The 17412-nt window shown below is 42.3% G+C and overlaps 1 protein-coding gene and 1 pseudogene across 3 annotated transcripts in view; both read right to left on the bottom strand.

Moving 5' to 3' along the window:
* Positions 1-464: 464 nt before the first annotated feature.
* Positions 465-17412, bottom strand: part of Mecp2 (methyl-CpG binding protein 2) — a 54375-nt gene continuing 37427 nt past the window's right edge. For all 3 annotated transcript variants that reach the window (XM_032889634.1, XM_032889633.1, XM_032889635.1), the window contains 2 exons: positions 2199-2549; positions 465-1699 (listed from right to left, as the gene is read on the bottom strand). In XM_032889634.1, the coding sequence (XP_032745525.1) occupies positions 598-1699; positions 2199-2549 (1453 nt within the window). In that variant the 3' untranslated portion in view covers positions 465-597. The remainder of the gene's footprint in view (positions 1700-2198; positions 2550-17412) is intronic.
* LOC116888928 lies at positions 9964-11237 on the bottom strand (annotated as a pseudogene).

The raw sequence follows: 17412 nt of genomic DNA, 5'->3' as shown, positions 1-17412 counted from the left end.
ATTGGGTTGGTGTGGAGCCAGAGTTGTGCTACCACAGTTGGAATTACTGGGCCGCAATCACTTGCCAACTCTATAGTCTTCTCCCAAGAGTCCTATAGTTTCTCCTGTGTCACACCTCCCAGTCCCTCAGATTGGGAGTTGGGGTGGTGTAAAAGTCAGGGAAGCTATGGACAGGGCATCAATGGCACCAAAAATGGGAGTGTCCTCTCAATTGCCCTCTCTAATGAGCACACAGGGGATAGGGGTGGGGCGAGGGGGGAGGGGGGTTGTTGTTGGGGGGAGTGCCTGGTCAACAGCTTGTCTGGTCAGTAGTATCTGCAGCAAGCCTTGTTGAAGGAGCCTAGTTTAGAAAAGTGCAAAGCTACTTCTGGCCCTGGTTAGGTCTTCAACCTGACTGTGCTTGTCGGTAAGAAAAACATCCCAATGCTCCAACTACTCCCACCCCGAAGCCACGAAACTCTAAGTTTACTGAAAGAAAAAAAAAATTTTTTTATTTCAGTTAATCGGGAAGCTTTGTCAGAGCCCTACCCATAAGGAGAAGAGACAACAGCTGCCTTTATTCTTGTTGGTTTGCTTTGCAATCCGCTCTATGTAAAGTCAGCTAACTCTCTCGGTCACGGGCGTCCGGCTGTCCACAGGCTCCTCTCTGTTTGGCCTTGGCATGGAGGATGAAACAATGTCTTTGCGCTCTCCCTCCCCTCGGTGTTTGTACTTTTCTGCAACTGTGGTGGTGGTGGTGGTAGTGGTGGTGGCGGCGGCGGCAACCATGGGCTGAGTCTTAGCTGGCTCCTTGGGGCAGCCATCGCTTTCCAGTGAGCCTGCTCGGGGCATCTTCTCTTCTTTGCAGATGCTGCTGCTCAAGTCCTGAGGCTCAGGGGGGCTGATGGGGTCCTCAGAGCTCTCAGGCTCAGGTGGGGGTGGAGGTGGGAGCAATGGCATAGGGGCCTTTGGGGACTCTGCGTGATGGTGGTGATGATGGTGCTCCTTCTTAGGTGGTGAGGAGGCACTGCTGCTGCGCCCCTTGGGGCTGCTCTCCTTGCTTTTACGCCCAGGGCTCTTGCATGTCTTCAGTCCCTTTCCACTCTTCTCACCAAGTGTAGACACCAGCAGAGGCTTCACCACTTCCTTGACCTCAATGCTGACTGTTTCCCGGGTCTTGCGCTTCTTGATGGGGAGCACAGTCTCCTGCACAGACCGTATAGAAGATTCCTTCACAGCTTTCTTTTTGGCCTCTGCAGCAGCAGCTGCCACCACACTCCCAGGCTTTCTACCCCGTTTCTTAGGAATGGCCTGGGGGTCAGCTTCAGCTTTTCGCTTTCTGCCAGGGCGTTTGATCACCATGACCTGGGCAGATGTGGTAGCCCCACCTCCCTCACCCTTACCCCCAGGTGATGCTTGGAAAGGCATCTTGACAAGAAGTTTCCCAGGGCTCTTCTCCAGGACTCTTTTCACTTGAACACCTTCTGATGCTGCTGCCTTTGGTCTCCCAGTGCCGCTCCCTTTGGGGCGTCCCCGACCCCTGCCAGTTCCTGGAGCTTTGGGAGATTTGGGCTTCTTAGGTGGTTTCTGTTCTCTCCTGGAAGGGCTCCCTCTCCCAGTTACAGTGAAGTCAAAATCATTAGGGTCCAAGGAGGTGTCTCCCACCTTTTCAAAATATGCAATCAATTCTACTTTAGAGCGAAAGGCTTTTCCCTGGGGACTGTAGAGACAAACAGAGAGACAAACAATAGTCAGAAGCTTTTTGACAATGTAGAGACTGACTTAGAAAATGTAGTACTGACAAGCTTTCTTCTAAGACGTAAGTGAACAACAAACTGAAGTGCTAAAATTATTGGAGGGCACACCTAGGTCAGATGCATGGGTAGAAATCATGTTACAGCTTGCTCAGAAGCCAATGCAGCTGAATCTGAAAACAGAGGACCTGCCCACCTTCAAGCCCACTTCTCTGTACTTCCTGCTTCTCCACAATACTGAAACCAAATGGGTGAGGCCTGGTACTTGGTAAACATTGGGCTGGGTCCAATCTGTTGGTTGGTATCTAGACTTAATCCAACACCAACACATTTCTGCATTTTAACCAAGGCATGGTGTCCAGCCTCTTTGGGAAGCCATTTCAGTGCAATAAAGCTTTTCCATCCTAGCCTTCCCACCCACCTGGCCTTCCCTGTTCTGTAGACACAAGACTTGCTCTCACTTACTTGATCAAATATACATCATACTTTCCAGCAGATCGACCAGACTTCCTTTGTTTAAGCTTTCGCGTCCAACCTTCAGGCAAGGTGGGGTCATCATACATAGGTCCCCGGTCACGAATGATGGAACGTCGCTGTTTGGGAGAAGCAGAGGCTTCTGGTACTGCTGGGGCAGAGCCTGAGCTTTCTGATGTCTCTGCTTTGCCTGCCTCTGCTGGCTCTGCAGAATGGTGGGCTGAAGGCTGTAGTGGTTCATGTTTGCCCTCTTTGTCTTCCTTCTTGTCTTTCTTCACCTTCTTAAACTTCAGGGGTTTCTCTTTGAGGCCCTGGAGATCCTGGTCTTCTGACTTTTCCTCCCTGAAGTATTAAACAAATATGTAAGTATTACAGAGAGCATAGCTTTCTGCACAGTAGTGAGTATAGGTGAGCTTGAGTGCCACACATGAGACCCCTGGCTGCTGCATATTCTCTCTGATTTTGGTAACTTCCCTAGGACAATGTATCTTTGGGCCAAGCTGGGGCCCAAAGATTTCTTTAGCAGCTTTAGGCTGTTGGTGATGTTGGTCAAACACATTTGACTTTTATCATACTTCTCCAAACCCTAGTTCTAATGCTCTTAAAGTGGCACATTTTTTTTTCTGGAATATAAGCACTGTAGGGCTGGTTTCTTAATATACCACTGTCAGAAGTCAGTTTGTAAGTTGCACCTAATGGCCCCTTGAGCTTGCCACATGACAAGACAAAACATGTAAGATAAATAAAATGATATAGCAAAGCCAGAAAAGGGCATTGGATCTCTTGGGACTGAAGTTACAGATGGTTGTGATCCACCCTGTGATTGCTGGGAAATGAATCCAGGTCTGCTGGAAGAGTAGCCAGAGCTCCTAACTTCTGAACCATTGCTTCAGCCTCCTGACTTTCCAATTCAAAGCAAGGACTGCAGCAAGAGATTTCAGCAGTGTAAGCCCCAGTTTCCTCATCTCAACATTAGATAATATAATCTCATCCCTGATGCATTCTTTCTGTGAGAATCATGGACAAAAGGCCCCAAGGTACTGTATAACTATAACTATACTAGGCAGCAGTTAGTCAATTAGCAACTGCTGCCTAGGGGTTCAATATGAGAAAAAAAGGAATCTTGGGTCACACGGTCTTTTTTTTTTTTTTTTTTTTCTTTTTTTTTTTTTTCGAGCTGGGGACCGAACCCAGGACCTTTGCCTTCCTAGGTAAGCGCTCTACCACTGAGCTAAATCCCCAGCCCCGGTCACACGGGTCTTTACCAAAATACACCCCCCAAAAAAACCTCACCAACCACCAAAACCAAACCAAACCAAGGGAACCAAAACAACAAAACAAAAAACAAAACCCTATCCTTAGCAGAAACCGAAGAAAGAGAAAGATGTATTAGAACAGTGTATGGAAAATGATAACTACCAATTCAAGTATAGGACACCTGCCTATTCTTACTTGTGGACAGAAATAGCCTCCTTCTACAGGTTTTGGTTCTTTGTGGGGTCCCTTCATGTACTTTAGGGTTCAAAGCCTGTCTCTGATGCTTTAATGACCACTTTAGGGAAACACAGCGAGTCTTTCTCTGACTAGAATCTGGCCACACTGCACCTCTGAGCTACAGGCCAAACCAAGAAAGGTTTGGAAAGAAGTAGCAGCTGCCTATTGGTCTAAAACTAAGAGAATTAGGGCTGTGATGTGCGCTTGGAAACCTGCAGTCAGCTTACAGTTCAATCTTCAGACTGGCTTATTCAGACTCTCTCAGTGACAGAAGAAAAGAGGGGGGTACTCACCAGCAAAGCTGGCAAGACAAAAGCCAACAGGTACTCATCACATGCATGTAACTTCACAGGCCCCCTTTGAATATCAGTGCTGCTTCCCTGATTTTGAACTTGAGTTTGAGAAAACTACTAGACTAACAGGGCCGGCAGGCTTCTTTGGAATTTTCACTTGTATTGTGAAATATGTGAACCACCATCAAAAACAAACTACATGAGCAAAGGAACACTTTCTAGAAATCTAACAAAAAGGGCATATGATTTTCACTAAAATTTTATTTTTACTAGCTAAGAATGCAGGCCTCTCAGAGCCTCATCACCAAGGAGACTCGGAGAATCAACTATGGGACACCTACATACTAGAAGGTTGTGTAGCTAGATGAGTATCATGATCTTTTTTGATGTAAAGAAAATAAAACAAACTGCAGACATATTTCCCATATGGATCAGGTGTATAGGATTGTAGGTTAGCTTAGAAACTAACGAAGTCTAGAGTAAGTGAAAACAAGGTAAGAGCTCTGGTTGAACACTTCTCAGAATATATTTTTTTCTAATGAATCATAAGTCTTTACATAACTAAGAAGTAACAAAGCTATATTATAATACATGCAAACAAGAACAAAGAAGCTTAACTATATTATCAAATATAATGTACTACACAAAAAGACTAACTTTTGACCACAATACTTTTGTAGTGGGATATATTCCAAAGCCAACAGTAATATTCCAGGGGCAGTATATACATTAAACCAGCTCAAAGGTGAAATGGGTGACTCTGATTCTGGGACATCCTGTAGTGCCGGTAAAGCTAGGGATGGGAGTACAAAAACAGTGGGGGGTGGGGGAGTCAAGAAAAACTTTTAGCAATAGCCTAGGCATGGCCAAGGATGTAGGCAGTAATGAATTTGGGATCTGTACAGTGGGGGAATCAACAAGGCAGAACTAAGTTAAGAACTGTGCCAATGGATTAGAAAGAGAAGTCTGAGTGAGGAACAGGCACTCAATAGCATTTCTGCAGCTACTAGCTATAAATGTGGGGGCCCCAGTTGTACTTTATTGAGCTATATCCTTTTAAATTGAAAACATTTGTAGCAAATAACGACTATATTGTGATTTTTAATTCTGCATACCGAAAGGCACACAGATGTTTGGGATTCTATTTTCTCATTGCTAGTTAAGGAGGAAGGAAAAGGGAGGAAATTAGAAATACTGAGATTGGTCTATCCATGAATCACTCTGTAGCTAAGACCAGCCCCCTGACCTCAATTGTCCTCAGTGCTGGGATTACAAACAAGTTCTCTATTTAAAAACAAGTACCAGAGCTGGAGATATGGCTCAGTGGTTAAGAGCACCTACTGCCCTTGCAGAGGAACCAGGTTTGGTTCTCAGCTTTCCAGCATCCTCATGACCACTCAGAACCACTTGTAATTCCAGTTCTGGGGGATCTGACACTCTTTGTTGCTGGCCTTTGTCAGCTCCTGCATGCATGTGGTGCACATACAGACAAGCAGGAACACACATGACATATAAATTAAAAAAAATTAACAAAACCCCACAAAGCAGCCTTGATTCTTTCTGATGTGGAGTGAAGGTAAAAAAGATATAAATGCTGTAATTCCAATGAGCTGACACTTGTTCAAGGGCCTGTTCAGCCCTAGGGTGAGTAGTCATCACTGTAGGATTCAACGGAGAAGGGCTAGGTTGTGATGCCAGATGACTTCCTAAGGTTGCCCTCCAAGAGGGTCTGTGATGTTTAGTGAAGGACATTTCCAAAGAAACCAAATACCCTTTTATCCTCTCTCTCATCAAACCATACATGTGTTTCTTTTGTTGTTCTCTAGTCCCCAACTCCTGTCCCTCCATCTTTCTATGATTTTTTTTTTTGAAGAACCAAGCATCTAGTTCAATATGTTTATATAGTTCAAAATTAGAAATATCCTCAGAAAACCACCATGTTCCAACTTTGGAATGTTCATAGATAAAGGAAAAGTAAGACCAACTACACAAAGAAACTTGTCTGAGGTCACTGTCCATCCGGTTTATGGCCAGGTAGAGGACTTATAATGGATTTAGCATCACTACAAATATGTGCATTTATCAACTGCTTTTGTTAATGTGTCTTATACTATTAATCACTGTGATGTCCTTCCACAGAAGGAAAAGTGACTCATGATATCCTCCATGTATCAACAGCAGCTTTAGGCCTGCTTTTTCCTGTCTTTTCACTTGGAGATCTTTCATCCTGTAGGTTAAGATGGCACTTCTCAGACTTTCCCGCTCCTGCCACTCTCACCTCTTTCATCGAGTGCCCTGGAAGCAGAGCACATTATCCTTCATCTCAATAAACATAAACTATACCACTGCACACACCAATTCCCATCTCCCTGCTCAATGCTCAGCAAAAGAGTAACAATAAACATATGCCAAGTGAAGTCAGGGCATAGACTATGTGCTACATCTGCCTTTTTTTTAATGTTTGTATCTCTGACTAGAGGCTAAGTTGGTACTTCAGATAGGCTTTGAATAAACTAGCAATAGCATGTTGGACATCAGGGGCTTGGAATTGGTAGAAGATGAGGTTGGGGAGGTCCTTGAGGGTCCTAGAGTGACAGGATGGTAATACAGAAGATGATTACAACAATAAAGACTGCTAACTTTCCAGTTAATATAGTACAGAACTCTCCTGTTGAAACACCTAAAAATGCTGAACCAAACGAATATCTTAGAGAAGACATTACAGAATGTCTTAAACACACCTACAAGAAAGGAAGGAACATACAGACTAAAGAGTAAGAAGACTAAAGAGAATTTGAATGTAACACACAGCCCTGGATTGGATTCTAGTTCTAAAGATACACACACAGCATTAAAGGGACATTTGGGGAAATGTGAATAATGCTCTACATTAGCTTATTACTAAACTTCCAGACTGTTGTAATTATGCTGTGTGCTATTAGAAAAGTCAGCCCTAAGTATTTATAACTGAACATCATGATGACTTCCAACTCTCAAGGGGAACATGATTCAGGGGGGAAAGTATATGTATGGTAGCAATGTTATAACATGTTTCAAAAGAGGAAATGACATCAATATCATCAGAAGCTCTACTATGGCAATTAAAGAAATCCCTTGAGACAGTCTTTATTATGTAGCTCTGGTGGTCCTGGAACTCACTATGTAGATCAGGCTGGCCACTAACACACAGAAATCCCCTTGCCTATACCTTCCAAGTGCCGGGACAAAATGCACACCACTGCGCCCAGACTGATGGCAATTTTTTTTTAAAGTTATGCTAGGCAGTGCTCTACTGCTGTGTCATACCCTTAGCTCTAAGAGTAGTATTTCGGGGTTGGGGATTTGGCTCAGTGGTAGAGCGCTTGCCTAGGAAGCGCAAGGTCCTGGGTTTGATCCCCAGCCCCGGAAAAAAAAAAAAAAAAAAAAAGAGTAGTATTTCGAAGTAGTAACAAGCAAACTTCTTAACAAAGAGAGTAAGTGCCTTTGTGTTATAAGGAAACAAGAGAAACTACAGGACTTAGAAATCAGATGCAAGAGGATCACTGCAAGTTCTAGCCCAGGCTGCATATTACATACATGATGAGTTCTAGGCTAGCTAGCACTACATATCTATACTCTATTATTCATTTTTTGTTTTGTTTTCCAAAACAGGGTCTCATTATGTGTAGCTCTTACTGTCCTGGAAAAATATATGCAGACCAGGATGGTCTTGAACTCACACAGATCTACCTCCTCTGCCTCCCAAGTGCTGGGATTAAATGTCTGCACAGATTGATTTTTTTTTAAAAAAAAAAAAAGGAAGAGAAAAAGAAACACCTGGAAACCTTGATGAAGCACTTTCTTCTAGTAGCTCGAACAGCCACAATGCTTAACCATAACACTACACTGTAATATGGTGAAGTTCCCATGTGGGGATGAAACGGATATAAAGTTACAGCCTTCATGTTTAAGAAAAAAGCACTGCCAAAGGCGACCTAATCTGGGCTCCAAGAACTTGCCTGACCAGGAGCAAATGACATCCAGGATCTTCTGAGGCAACATGAGAAAGCGAACAGGCTGGTTATGGTGAGAAGGGATGGCTGCAGTGTGCAAGTTAGGATCTCACGAAGTCCAGGCTAGTCTGGAACTCTTGATCCCCCCAAGTGCTGGGATTACAGGTATATACACGTCCAGCTTTGTAACCATTTTTTAAATGCTTGGATGTGCTGGTGTGTGTGTGTGTGTGTGTGTGTGTGTGTGTGTGTGTGTGTGTGTGTGTGCTGGTGTGTGCACATGTGCACATGAATGTAAAAGCCAGAAGACACTTTTGAGTATCATCCTCAAGAATTACAGTCATTTAGGCTACTCTGGCTGACCACTGAGTCCCAGGGATCATCCTTTCTTTACCTCCCCGGTGCTAGGGCTTCAAGGATGTGCCATCACATCCAGCTTTGTATGTAGGCTCTTGGGAATCAAACTCAGGTTTTCGTAATTGTGAGGAATCGCCTAACCCCTGTAAGCAACATTTTTAATGGTTTCACTAGTGAGCTCTGGTTACCACACCACATGTTTGTTGTGGTTCCACCCTAACTTCTCCTTTAAAAACTCATACTTTTTTTTTAAAGATTAATTTATTTATTTCATATAAGTACACTGTAGCTGTCTTCAGACACACCAGAGGGCATCAAATCTTATTACAGATGGTTGTGAGCCACCATGTGGTTGCTGGGATTTGAACTCAGGATCTTTGGAAGCGCAGTCAGCACTCTTAACCACTGAGCCATCTCTCCAGCCCTAAAAACTCATACTTTTGAGCTGGGTAAAGCACTTGCCTTTTATGTGTGAGGCTCCTGGTTTAATACACAACACTGAAAAAAAAAAAAAGAACTATTTCCCTATCCCCCCAAAATGCACATACCACATTGGAACAGGAGGGCCTTCATAGATCTTAAATATCTATAAAGTACAAAGTAATGGTCTTGGGCAATAAAACAACATTCATTATTCCATAGCTACAGTGTAAGTAAATATTAGGTCAAAGTCTTCACTGGATGCAGCAAAAGAAAAATTAAGAGTTGGAGAAATCTTGTTGCATTTGGAGGCCAAATCATTATATCCCAAGGAGTCGGGAAGTAAGAATTATTTGCATTTTATAGTAACAGTTATCTATAGCAAGCCCTGAAAGTAATACCAGCAAGGAGGCTATGCTCTGTATTCAGCAGGCCAACACAGGCATCCTAAGTTGCTCAAACAACCGTACTTGATGAAGGGATAATCACAAACCCTAAGACTTTTAAACTTAAAAAGGAAGTGGGGAAGGAAGTGCGTATGGTTGTTCATACCTTTTTTCCCCCGAGCACTGAGGAGGCAGAGGCAGGTGGATTTCTGTGAGTTTGAGGACAGCCTGGTCTACAAAGAGAGTTCCAGGACACCCTGAGCTGTTACACAGAGAAACCTGTTTCAGAAATAAAAATGAGGGAGGTGGGTTGGGTATGCCTCAGTAGAGTGCTTTTGTAACATTCAGCTGCATGTTCTAGGTTCTATCTAGTACTACAAAAAGGAGCGGGGAGCTGAGGGTGGTGGCACTTGTAAGTTCAGTGGTCAGGAGACTGAGACAGAAGGACTGAAAAGTTCAGTGTTGGCTTGGATTATGTAGAGAGACCCTGTCTCAAAGAAAACAAGCACAATATGCTGGTTAGTTTGATGCCAACTTGACACAAGCTACAGTCACTTGAGAAGAGCAACTCTTGACTGAGAAAATGTCTTCAGAAGACTGGTCTGTAAGTATATCTGTAGTACATTTTCTTAATTAGCGATTAATCTGAGAGGGTTCAGCTACCGTGGGTAGTGTCACCACTGGGCTGGGTAGTCCTGGATGCTGTAAGAAAGCCAGCTGAGTAAGCTATGAGAAGAAGGAGCAAGTCAGTAAGCAGCATCTTTTATGACCTCTGCTTCAGTTCCTCAGTAATGAACTTTTTTTTTGTTTTGTTTTGTTTTTGTGTTTGGAGACACGGTTTCTCTGTGTAGCCCTGGCTGAGTAATGAACTTTGGGGGTGGGGGAGGTACTGATTTATAAGATCTTCTAAATGCAGTATACTTTTAAATTACAATGGCAACAGCAAACTGGTCAAAGATGTTCTATGATCACATCATCACTGACAAGGATAAGGACAAAGGTTGGCAAGAAGTCAAATGAATTATCACTAAAAGAGTGTAGCTTACAGACCTACACCCCCCCCCTCTGAGACTGGGTCTTACTCAGGAATTCAGATGACCTGGGTGGACTTACAGGTATATGCCATTATGCCTGGATCAAACATCAGACATTTCAGACCAACAGTGCTGGTTTGCATGCACAGGAATGCTGACAGGATGGCACCACCCTCACACCAACTGGAAGCAAAATCTTAACATTCCTATGATCTTGAAGGTCTTGGCTAAATTTTAGAAGATTTTGTTTTTCTGTTAGCCACTAGATTTTCCAGGAAAAAATTCACCTGCTTTATATGAAGATCACACCAAAGGCCACTTGCAGTATAGTGAAATCCAGTTATTTCCTACATTTTCTTAGTATTTGAACTTCTCAGGAGTAACATATTCTTCAACCTTAAGGTGGCACTTTGTTGGCTGCATATACTGCCCTAGAGTTAAACAGTTTACATCGGGTGCATGGAGATCTCTCATTGTGGCATAGACTTGCTCATCTACCTAACTGAGGCCCAGCATTATTGATGTTTTGGAAACATCATCAGGCTGGACCTCCTTGCCATGTTTCAATAAAGGAAGAGACTGGTTAAAATTGGCCCAGGGATCACAAACTTTCCTCTAATTCTGGAACGGTCTCTACATTATGTGCATACACATCTAATCCAGACAGAGCCACCTTTACTACTGCTCTCAGATCTCCTAGGAAGTCTGGGGTGAGGCATTCCATGAGGATTTTTGGATTCCTTTCCCTCAAGCATGACAATCTTGGCAATGTGCTCAGCTACCTCATCAACCACATCATCTCGACTCACCAATGTCAGAAAAACATAATCCAGTCCCCAATCTGCAATTGCTTTGGCTGTATTGTCGGGCTTATTAGCATCCAATGGAGGGGGGTTTCTTGCGGTCCTAACAGAACAAACTCTGACCCCCCAACTCCCCCAATCAACATGATCATGGTTGTATTCCTCACCTCCCCAACACTCTCCAATGTTTGGACATCGGGCTTCCTCACATACTGTGTAGAAGATTTAATCCACAATATATTTTTCAGTTTATTTTTTTTTTTCTTTTTTTTTTTTGCTGGGGACTGAACCCAGGGCCTTAACCTTGCCTAGGCAAGTGCTCTACCACTGAGCTAAATCCCCAACCCCGTATTGTAATTTTATCTATGGGTATCTTTTGTCTTTTAACTACAGAGATAGTTAACCTTTCTCCTTTCTGGTGCTTTAAGTTTCCTCCTTTATATTCATCCCAGGTAACACTTGTCTGCAAGATCACCAGATACAAAACCAGGCTTCAAGTTGCATCCCAGCAGCGTAGAGCCATCCCCTCTTTAAATTGTAAGATAAAATAAACTCTTTCCTCTCAGGTTGCTTTTGGTCGTAGTGGTTTATCACAACAATAGAAACCCTAACTAAGAGGAGTACTAAAAAGCCAAGTGAAATCACCAACTGAAACATTTTCACTTGAATTGGAACCCAACACAATTCCTGCCCTCTCTTGCATGAGCTCTAGGAAAATTTCAGCAACTTATCAACATTCTAGGTCTAATTTCATTCATGTATGTATGCACTAGGCCAATTTCAGGAGAGAATGTTTCTCAGCCCCCTTCATTTTCAGTTATCTCATGGAGTAACATAAAGTCAAAACACCACACAATGCCTCCATGGACTTAGAACAAGATTAGTTTCTTTACACCAGTTGCTTCCATCCCACAGAGTGATTCAATTGTTGCACTCAGTCCTTTCCACTTTCAGTATCTGCTGGCAGAATCCCCGAGTTAGAGAAGCTTCTCTACATGAAGTAGTATAAAGGCAGCATCAATTGAAATGACAGCTTCAGCTGTTTAAATATCCCTGAAATTAAACTGGCAGTGGAACAGTCTCTTTTAAGGTCTCTAAGGAAGAAGGGAAGAGTTGCAGCTTGAAGGCTACAATGGTAGAGTCTGAACTTCAGCTACCTGGGTCTAAATTCAGCATGCACTTTAACATCTCTCCAATTAAGATCCAAGAAAAGGCCTATGTCTTAATTAGCTTAAAGAAACATAATGAAAGACTGAAATCTTTTCACATTAGTAAAATTTATTGAGATGAAACTGAGTTGAATGGATGAAAGTTCTTGCATATATGAGTATAAGGGATCATGAGTATATCGGGAGTACAAAGCATGAGTAAAAAGAAGTTGTCTACTTGTCTTCATTTAAACATATTTAAGTGACTAAAGACTATTCAAATGTATTTCAAATATTCAAGTAAATATAAAGACTAAAGGAAACCAATTCTTTATAGTACATCTCATTTTAGAGGTATACAAAATGAAAATGCAAACCCAAATCCACCATGTCAGTTAAAAAAACAATAACAATAATAAAACCCCACTCCTATGTAATCCTAGCACTTGGGAGGCAGAGACAGAATAACTAGGCAATCCTTGACTACACAGCAGGTTTGAGATTGGGCTGCCTCAAACAAACAAAAATGAAACAAAACAACATAAAAAGTTCTGTAGTGAAAGAGTCTTGACAGCTCTGAGGCCAAAATGCTACATATAGAGTTCCTTATGACCTAGCAACTCCAGTTTGAAGTACAGACATGCCAATGTTTGCCTGACCCCTAAGAATCAAAAGGTAGAAGCAATCCAAGTGTCTACTGATAGATGAATGGAGAATAATCTCTCAATACAAAGAATGTTATTTAATGTTAAAACAAAGGAATTCTGATACAGTATGCCATGGATGAGTCTCCAGAAAACATTCTGTGAAAGAAGCCAGACATAAAAGTCCACACAGTGTGATTCTATTCAAATAAAATGTACAAGTGAATCCACAGTAACAGAAATTCATTTGCCAGGGCTGCAGGTAATAAGGAGTAATTACGAATAGATATGAGGGTTTCCCTCCCAGGGTGGTTGGTGGGTGATGAAAATGTTTGGGAATTCCTATGTATGATGGTTCCACAACACTGTGAATACACTTGATGCCACTGAATTTTATATTATATTCATTTATTTTTTGCAATGTTGGGGATTGAACCCAGGCTTTATTTGTTGTAGGCAAGTGCTCCACCAATAGCTAAATCCCTAGCTCTTTTTTAAGAATATTATGCTGAGATAGGGTCTCACAAAAAGTTTTTTGCTGGTTTGGAATGCAATCTGTAGCTCAGGCAGGCCTTGAATGTGAAATTCTTCTGCCTCAGCCTTCAAAGTAGCTGGGATTACCATCCTGTGCCACTAGGCTCAGATTGAACCATACTTTGTATGTATGTATGTATGTATGTATGTATGTATGTATGTATGTATGTATGTTGTATGAATGATGACTTTGAATTTCTGATCCTCTTGCCTCCATCTCCTGAGTGCTGGGATACAGATGTATGCCACCATGTCCTATTTATATGATGCTGGAGATGAAAATCATGACTTTATGCATGCCAGGAAAAATACAAATTGAACCATATTCCCAGTCACTTTTTTTTAAAAGACAGATTTCTCGCTATGCTTTAAAGACAGGTCAACTGCAATTTATGATCCTCCTGCTTCTGTCTCCCAAGTGATGATACAATAGGTATGTACTGCCATTGCAGGGCCCCCAGAAAGGAATTTAGTTCAAGAAGCTTAACAACTAGGGGTTTTGGTCAGGTTGTAGATTATTACCTAAATATCTTCAGGGAAGTTCAGTATCACAAAAATGTGGTAAAATAAACACAGGCATAAAGCTTACCATTAGTTGCATCTAACAATCATTATTACTATCTAGTTCCTGTAATATTTTGGTAACTATCAAAGGAAACCCTGTATCCATAGGTAGTTGCTAACTTTCTCATTCCTTTCAGTCCCTGACAATCACTTAGCTGTTACTGAACTGACCTATTATGTACATTTCATTATTCACAGTGGCATCATAAACTTTGTGGTTTTTTTTGTGGCTCATGGCTCTTTTCTTTCATATAGTCTTTAAAGTATCGTGGACCAGAATTTTATTCCTGTTTTTTTAAACACAGGGTTTCTTTGTATAGCCTTGGACATCTGTCTGCCTTTGCATTTTGGTGATGGGGAGTGAAGGTATACAGATCGAAGAAGTTCACTGATAGACCATGTTTCAAGGGAGAAAGGCAGAAAGTGACAGAGCAGGACACCTGACATTCTCTTCTAGCTTCCACCCATGTACTCAGGGCCACACACATGTGCACGCCTACATAAACATAGAGTAATATACCATATACACACAATTTAAAAAATTCCCTGATTATACACTGATGGGCACATAGGTTCTTTTCATCCGTTGGCTATTAGGGATAGTGTTTCCATGCACACTCACATACAAGTTTTATGTGAACATACATTTTGATTCTCTTCTACGTATAAACCTATGAGTGATTGTTACAGCATATGGTTACTCATATGTTTAACCTTGTGAGAAACTGCCAGACTGCTTTTCTTTAGAGGTACTTAAAACATTCTAGAACTAGATAGAAGTAAAGGGGGGTGGCAGTAATGCTTCTTGAATGATTAGTAGCTAGTGGCAGGGTTTAAATAGAAGTCATCCTAGAACCAGGCATGGTGGTACATGCCATTAGTGTAAGACTTCCAGGAACATTATGTGTTGTGCCATCTCACTCTCTTAACTTACTTTCTTATGAATTACCCAATGCCCCTTAAATATCTACATATCTTGTTCATGCCACACTTGGGCCATCAATAAGACTCTCTACTTGTATGAAGCATCTGCTGCTGCTTTTCTGGTATGGATGGTGTTCCAAAATAGCAGCTTTGATGAACATAAAAGATCAATGTCAGGAGCTAGGGAAGACTCATCAAGTAGCCAGAAAGGCTCCAGAACAGGGATGAAATGGCTACTCTTGGACTCACCAGGGAAGAAAAACAATCAGGTCAAGGTTACAAACTTGGTAAAGTCAAAAGATCCAGGTAGGGTGTCTTTCTCATAGACTGACCTCATCAATGAGAGAAGAAGAGAGAAAATGTCAGAGTCACTGCTTATACAGACTTCTTTCTTCCTTCCTTCCTTCCTTCTTTCCTTCCATTCATTCATTCATTCATTCATTCATTCATTCTTTTCCTCTGAGAAGCTATATTGTAAGCAACTTTCCTTTCCTCACTTTCCCTTGGGCCTTTGACTCTGTGTTCTAGCAGGCTTCTCTTCCTCTTCTGGTAGTTCAGAGACAGGGAAAAGAGATCCAGTGACCAGCCCAAATTGGGATCCATTTCTACGGGAGGCTCCAAGGCCTGACACTATTACTAATGATGTGCTGTGCTTACAGATGGGAGTCTAGCATGGTACCCTCTGAGAAGTCCAAAAAGTAGCTAACTGAGAAAGATGCAGATACTTACAGCCAACCAATGAACTGAAGTTGGGGACCCCTGTGGTTGAATTAGGAAAAGCTGGTAGAAGGTGAGGTGGAGGGTGACCCCATAGGAAGACCAGTAGTCTCAACTAACCTGGACTTCCAAGATCTCTCAGACACTGAGTTACCAACCAGGCAGTATACATTAGCTGTGATGAGGCCCTTAACACATATACAGCAGAGGACTTGAGGCCCCAGGGAGTGGAGAGGCCTGGTAGGTGAGGACATCCTCTTGGAGATGGGGGTGGGGGGGAAGAATGGGATGAGGAACTGTGGGAGGGCACTAGACCAGGAGGGTGATAACGACTGGACTGTGAAAAAAAAAGATTAAAGATTATAAATAAAAACAAATGTATTTATATGTCTGCCCTTGTTGGGGTTTGTGCATGTGTGGCTGGCACTGGATTCTCTGGAGCTGGGGTTACAGGGGACGAAAGCTGCCTAATGTGAGTGCTATAAATTGAAGTCTGGTTCTCTAGAAGAGCAGCAAGCTCTTAACTGCTAAGCCATCTCCCCAATTCTCTTCTTGGTATTTTTAAGACAAGAATAGGTAGGAACACTGGCAGAAACCTGATCCCATCATCCTTGCACAGGACTCAGGACATTTTGTTTCATTTTGATAGGTACACAGACTCTGTTATAATCATTCAACTTAACAGCTGTAGCAGAGACACAGACAAAACACAATACATGAAAGAATGGCTGAGCTAAGTTCCACTAGAATTTTATATGCTAAAAAAAGCAGTGGAAGCCAGGTATGGTATGGTGACACATAACTATAATTCCAGCACTCTGGAAACAGAGGCAGCAAGGATCAGGGTTAAAGGCCAATATGGGTTTAACAAGACTATCACAAATAAATAAGCCAAATCAGGCAGTGAGCAGAGCTAACTCTTGGGATGTGGTTCACCAGCTGCTGTGTTAATTGAAGAGAAGCTAAGTAAACAAGCAACTGGTATTTTCAGTGATTATAGAAGTTACTTGGCCTCCATTCAAACTCCTAAGGTAGGCTGAGAAGTTCCCCAAACACAAAATGTTACCTGGAGACTGTGGAGTCCCAGAAGAGGTATAAGAACAGTTTTCTAAAGGACAGAACACAATGCCAAAAGAAGAGAACTTGTTACTGGCCATAACAATGTGAAGGTCCACTGGAGATTGCTAAGGCCACTTCATGGAACACAGAAGTGTTTATACACCTTTGTACAGTCAATTACAGGAGGTGAGGGAAGGGTCCATGAGCAGAGAATGCTGGAAGAGGTTAACAGGGGATGTAGAGACTAGACAGAGGCTGAAGAAGGTTTGCATAGCTAAATAGGAAATTCCAAAACATAGTTTTACGGTGATGCGTGTGATTCATGAGAGGAGAGATGACAAATGAAGTCCCAGGGACATGGAACAGCAATAGACACCACAAGCTGGACAGACAAGAAATCCTTGTCAACAAGAGGTCTGTGGGTGGAATAGGTTTTAGTCATGACAAGTCTAGTCCTTGAGTATGGGGATGTATGGCTGAGGTTAATGGAATGAAGGTGGTGAAGGAGATGGCAAGTCTGACATCACAAAGGTTGTTAACATGTGCAGTGTAGTCACTTCAGGATGAAAGGGGCTGAGACAAAGAGACAGAAGCTGTGGGTGTAAAGATGTTGAGAGTCATACCCTTCTGTTTCTTAAGAAACAATCAACCAGCTGCTGTTGGAAGAAGGGCAGGAGATTTGGCATAAGATATGGGTATACAAAGATGGGGGAATCTAACCTGAATAGGGAAGAGTCTAGAAAGAAAGGCAAGAGTCACATTAGGGGCCATGATGTCATTCAAAATCAGGAATATAGCACTTAGGTTTAAAGTAGGGGAGAGATCAATGTGACTAC

Source organism: Rattus rattus, chromosome X (assembly GCF_011064425.1).
Source record: "Rattus rattus isolate New Zealand chromosome X, Rrattus_CSIRO_v1, whole genome shotgun sequence".
NCBI lineage: Eukaryota > Metazoa > Chordata > Mammalia > Rodentia > Muridae > Rattus > Rattus rattus.
The sequence above is the reverse complement of the archived record's forward strand: the minus strand, read 5'-3'. Positions and strand labels throughout refer to the sequence as shown.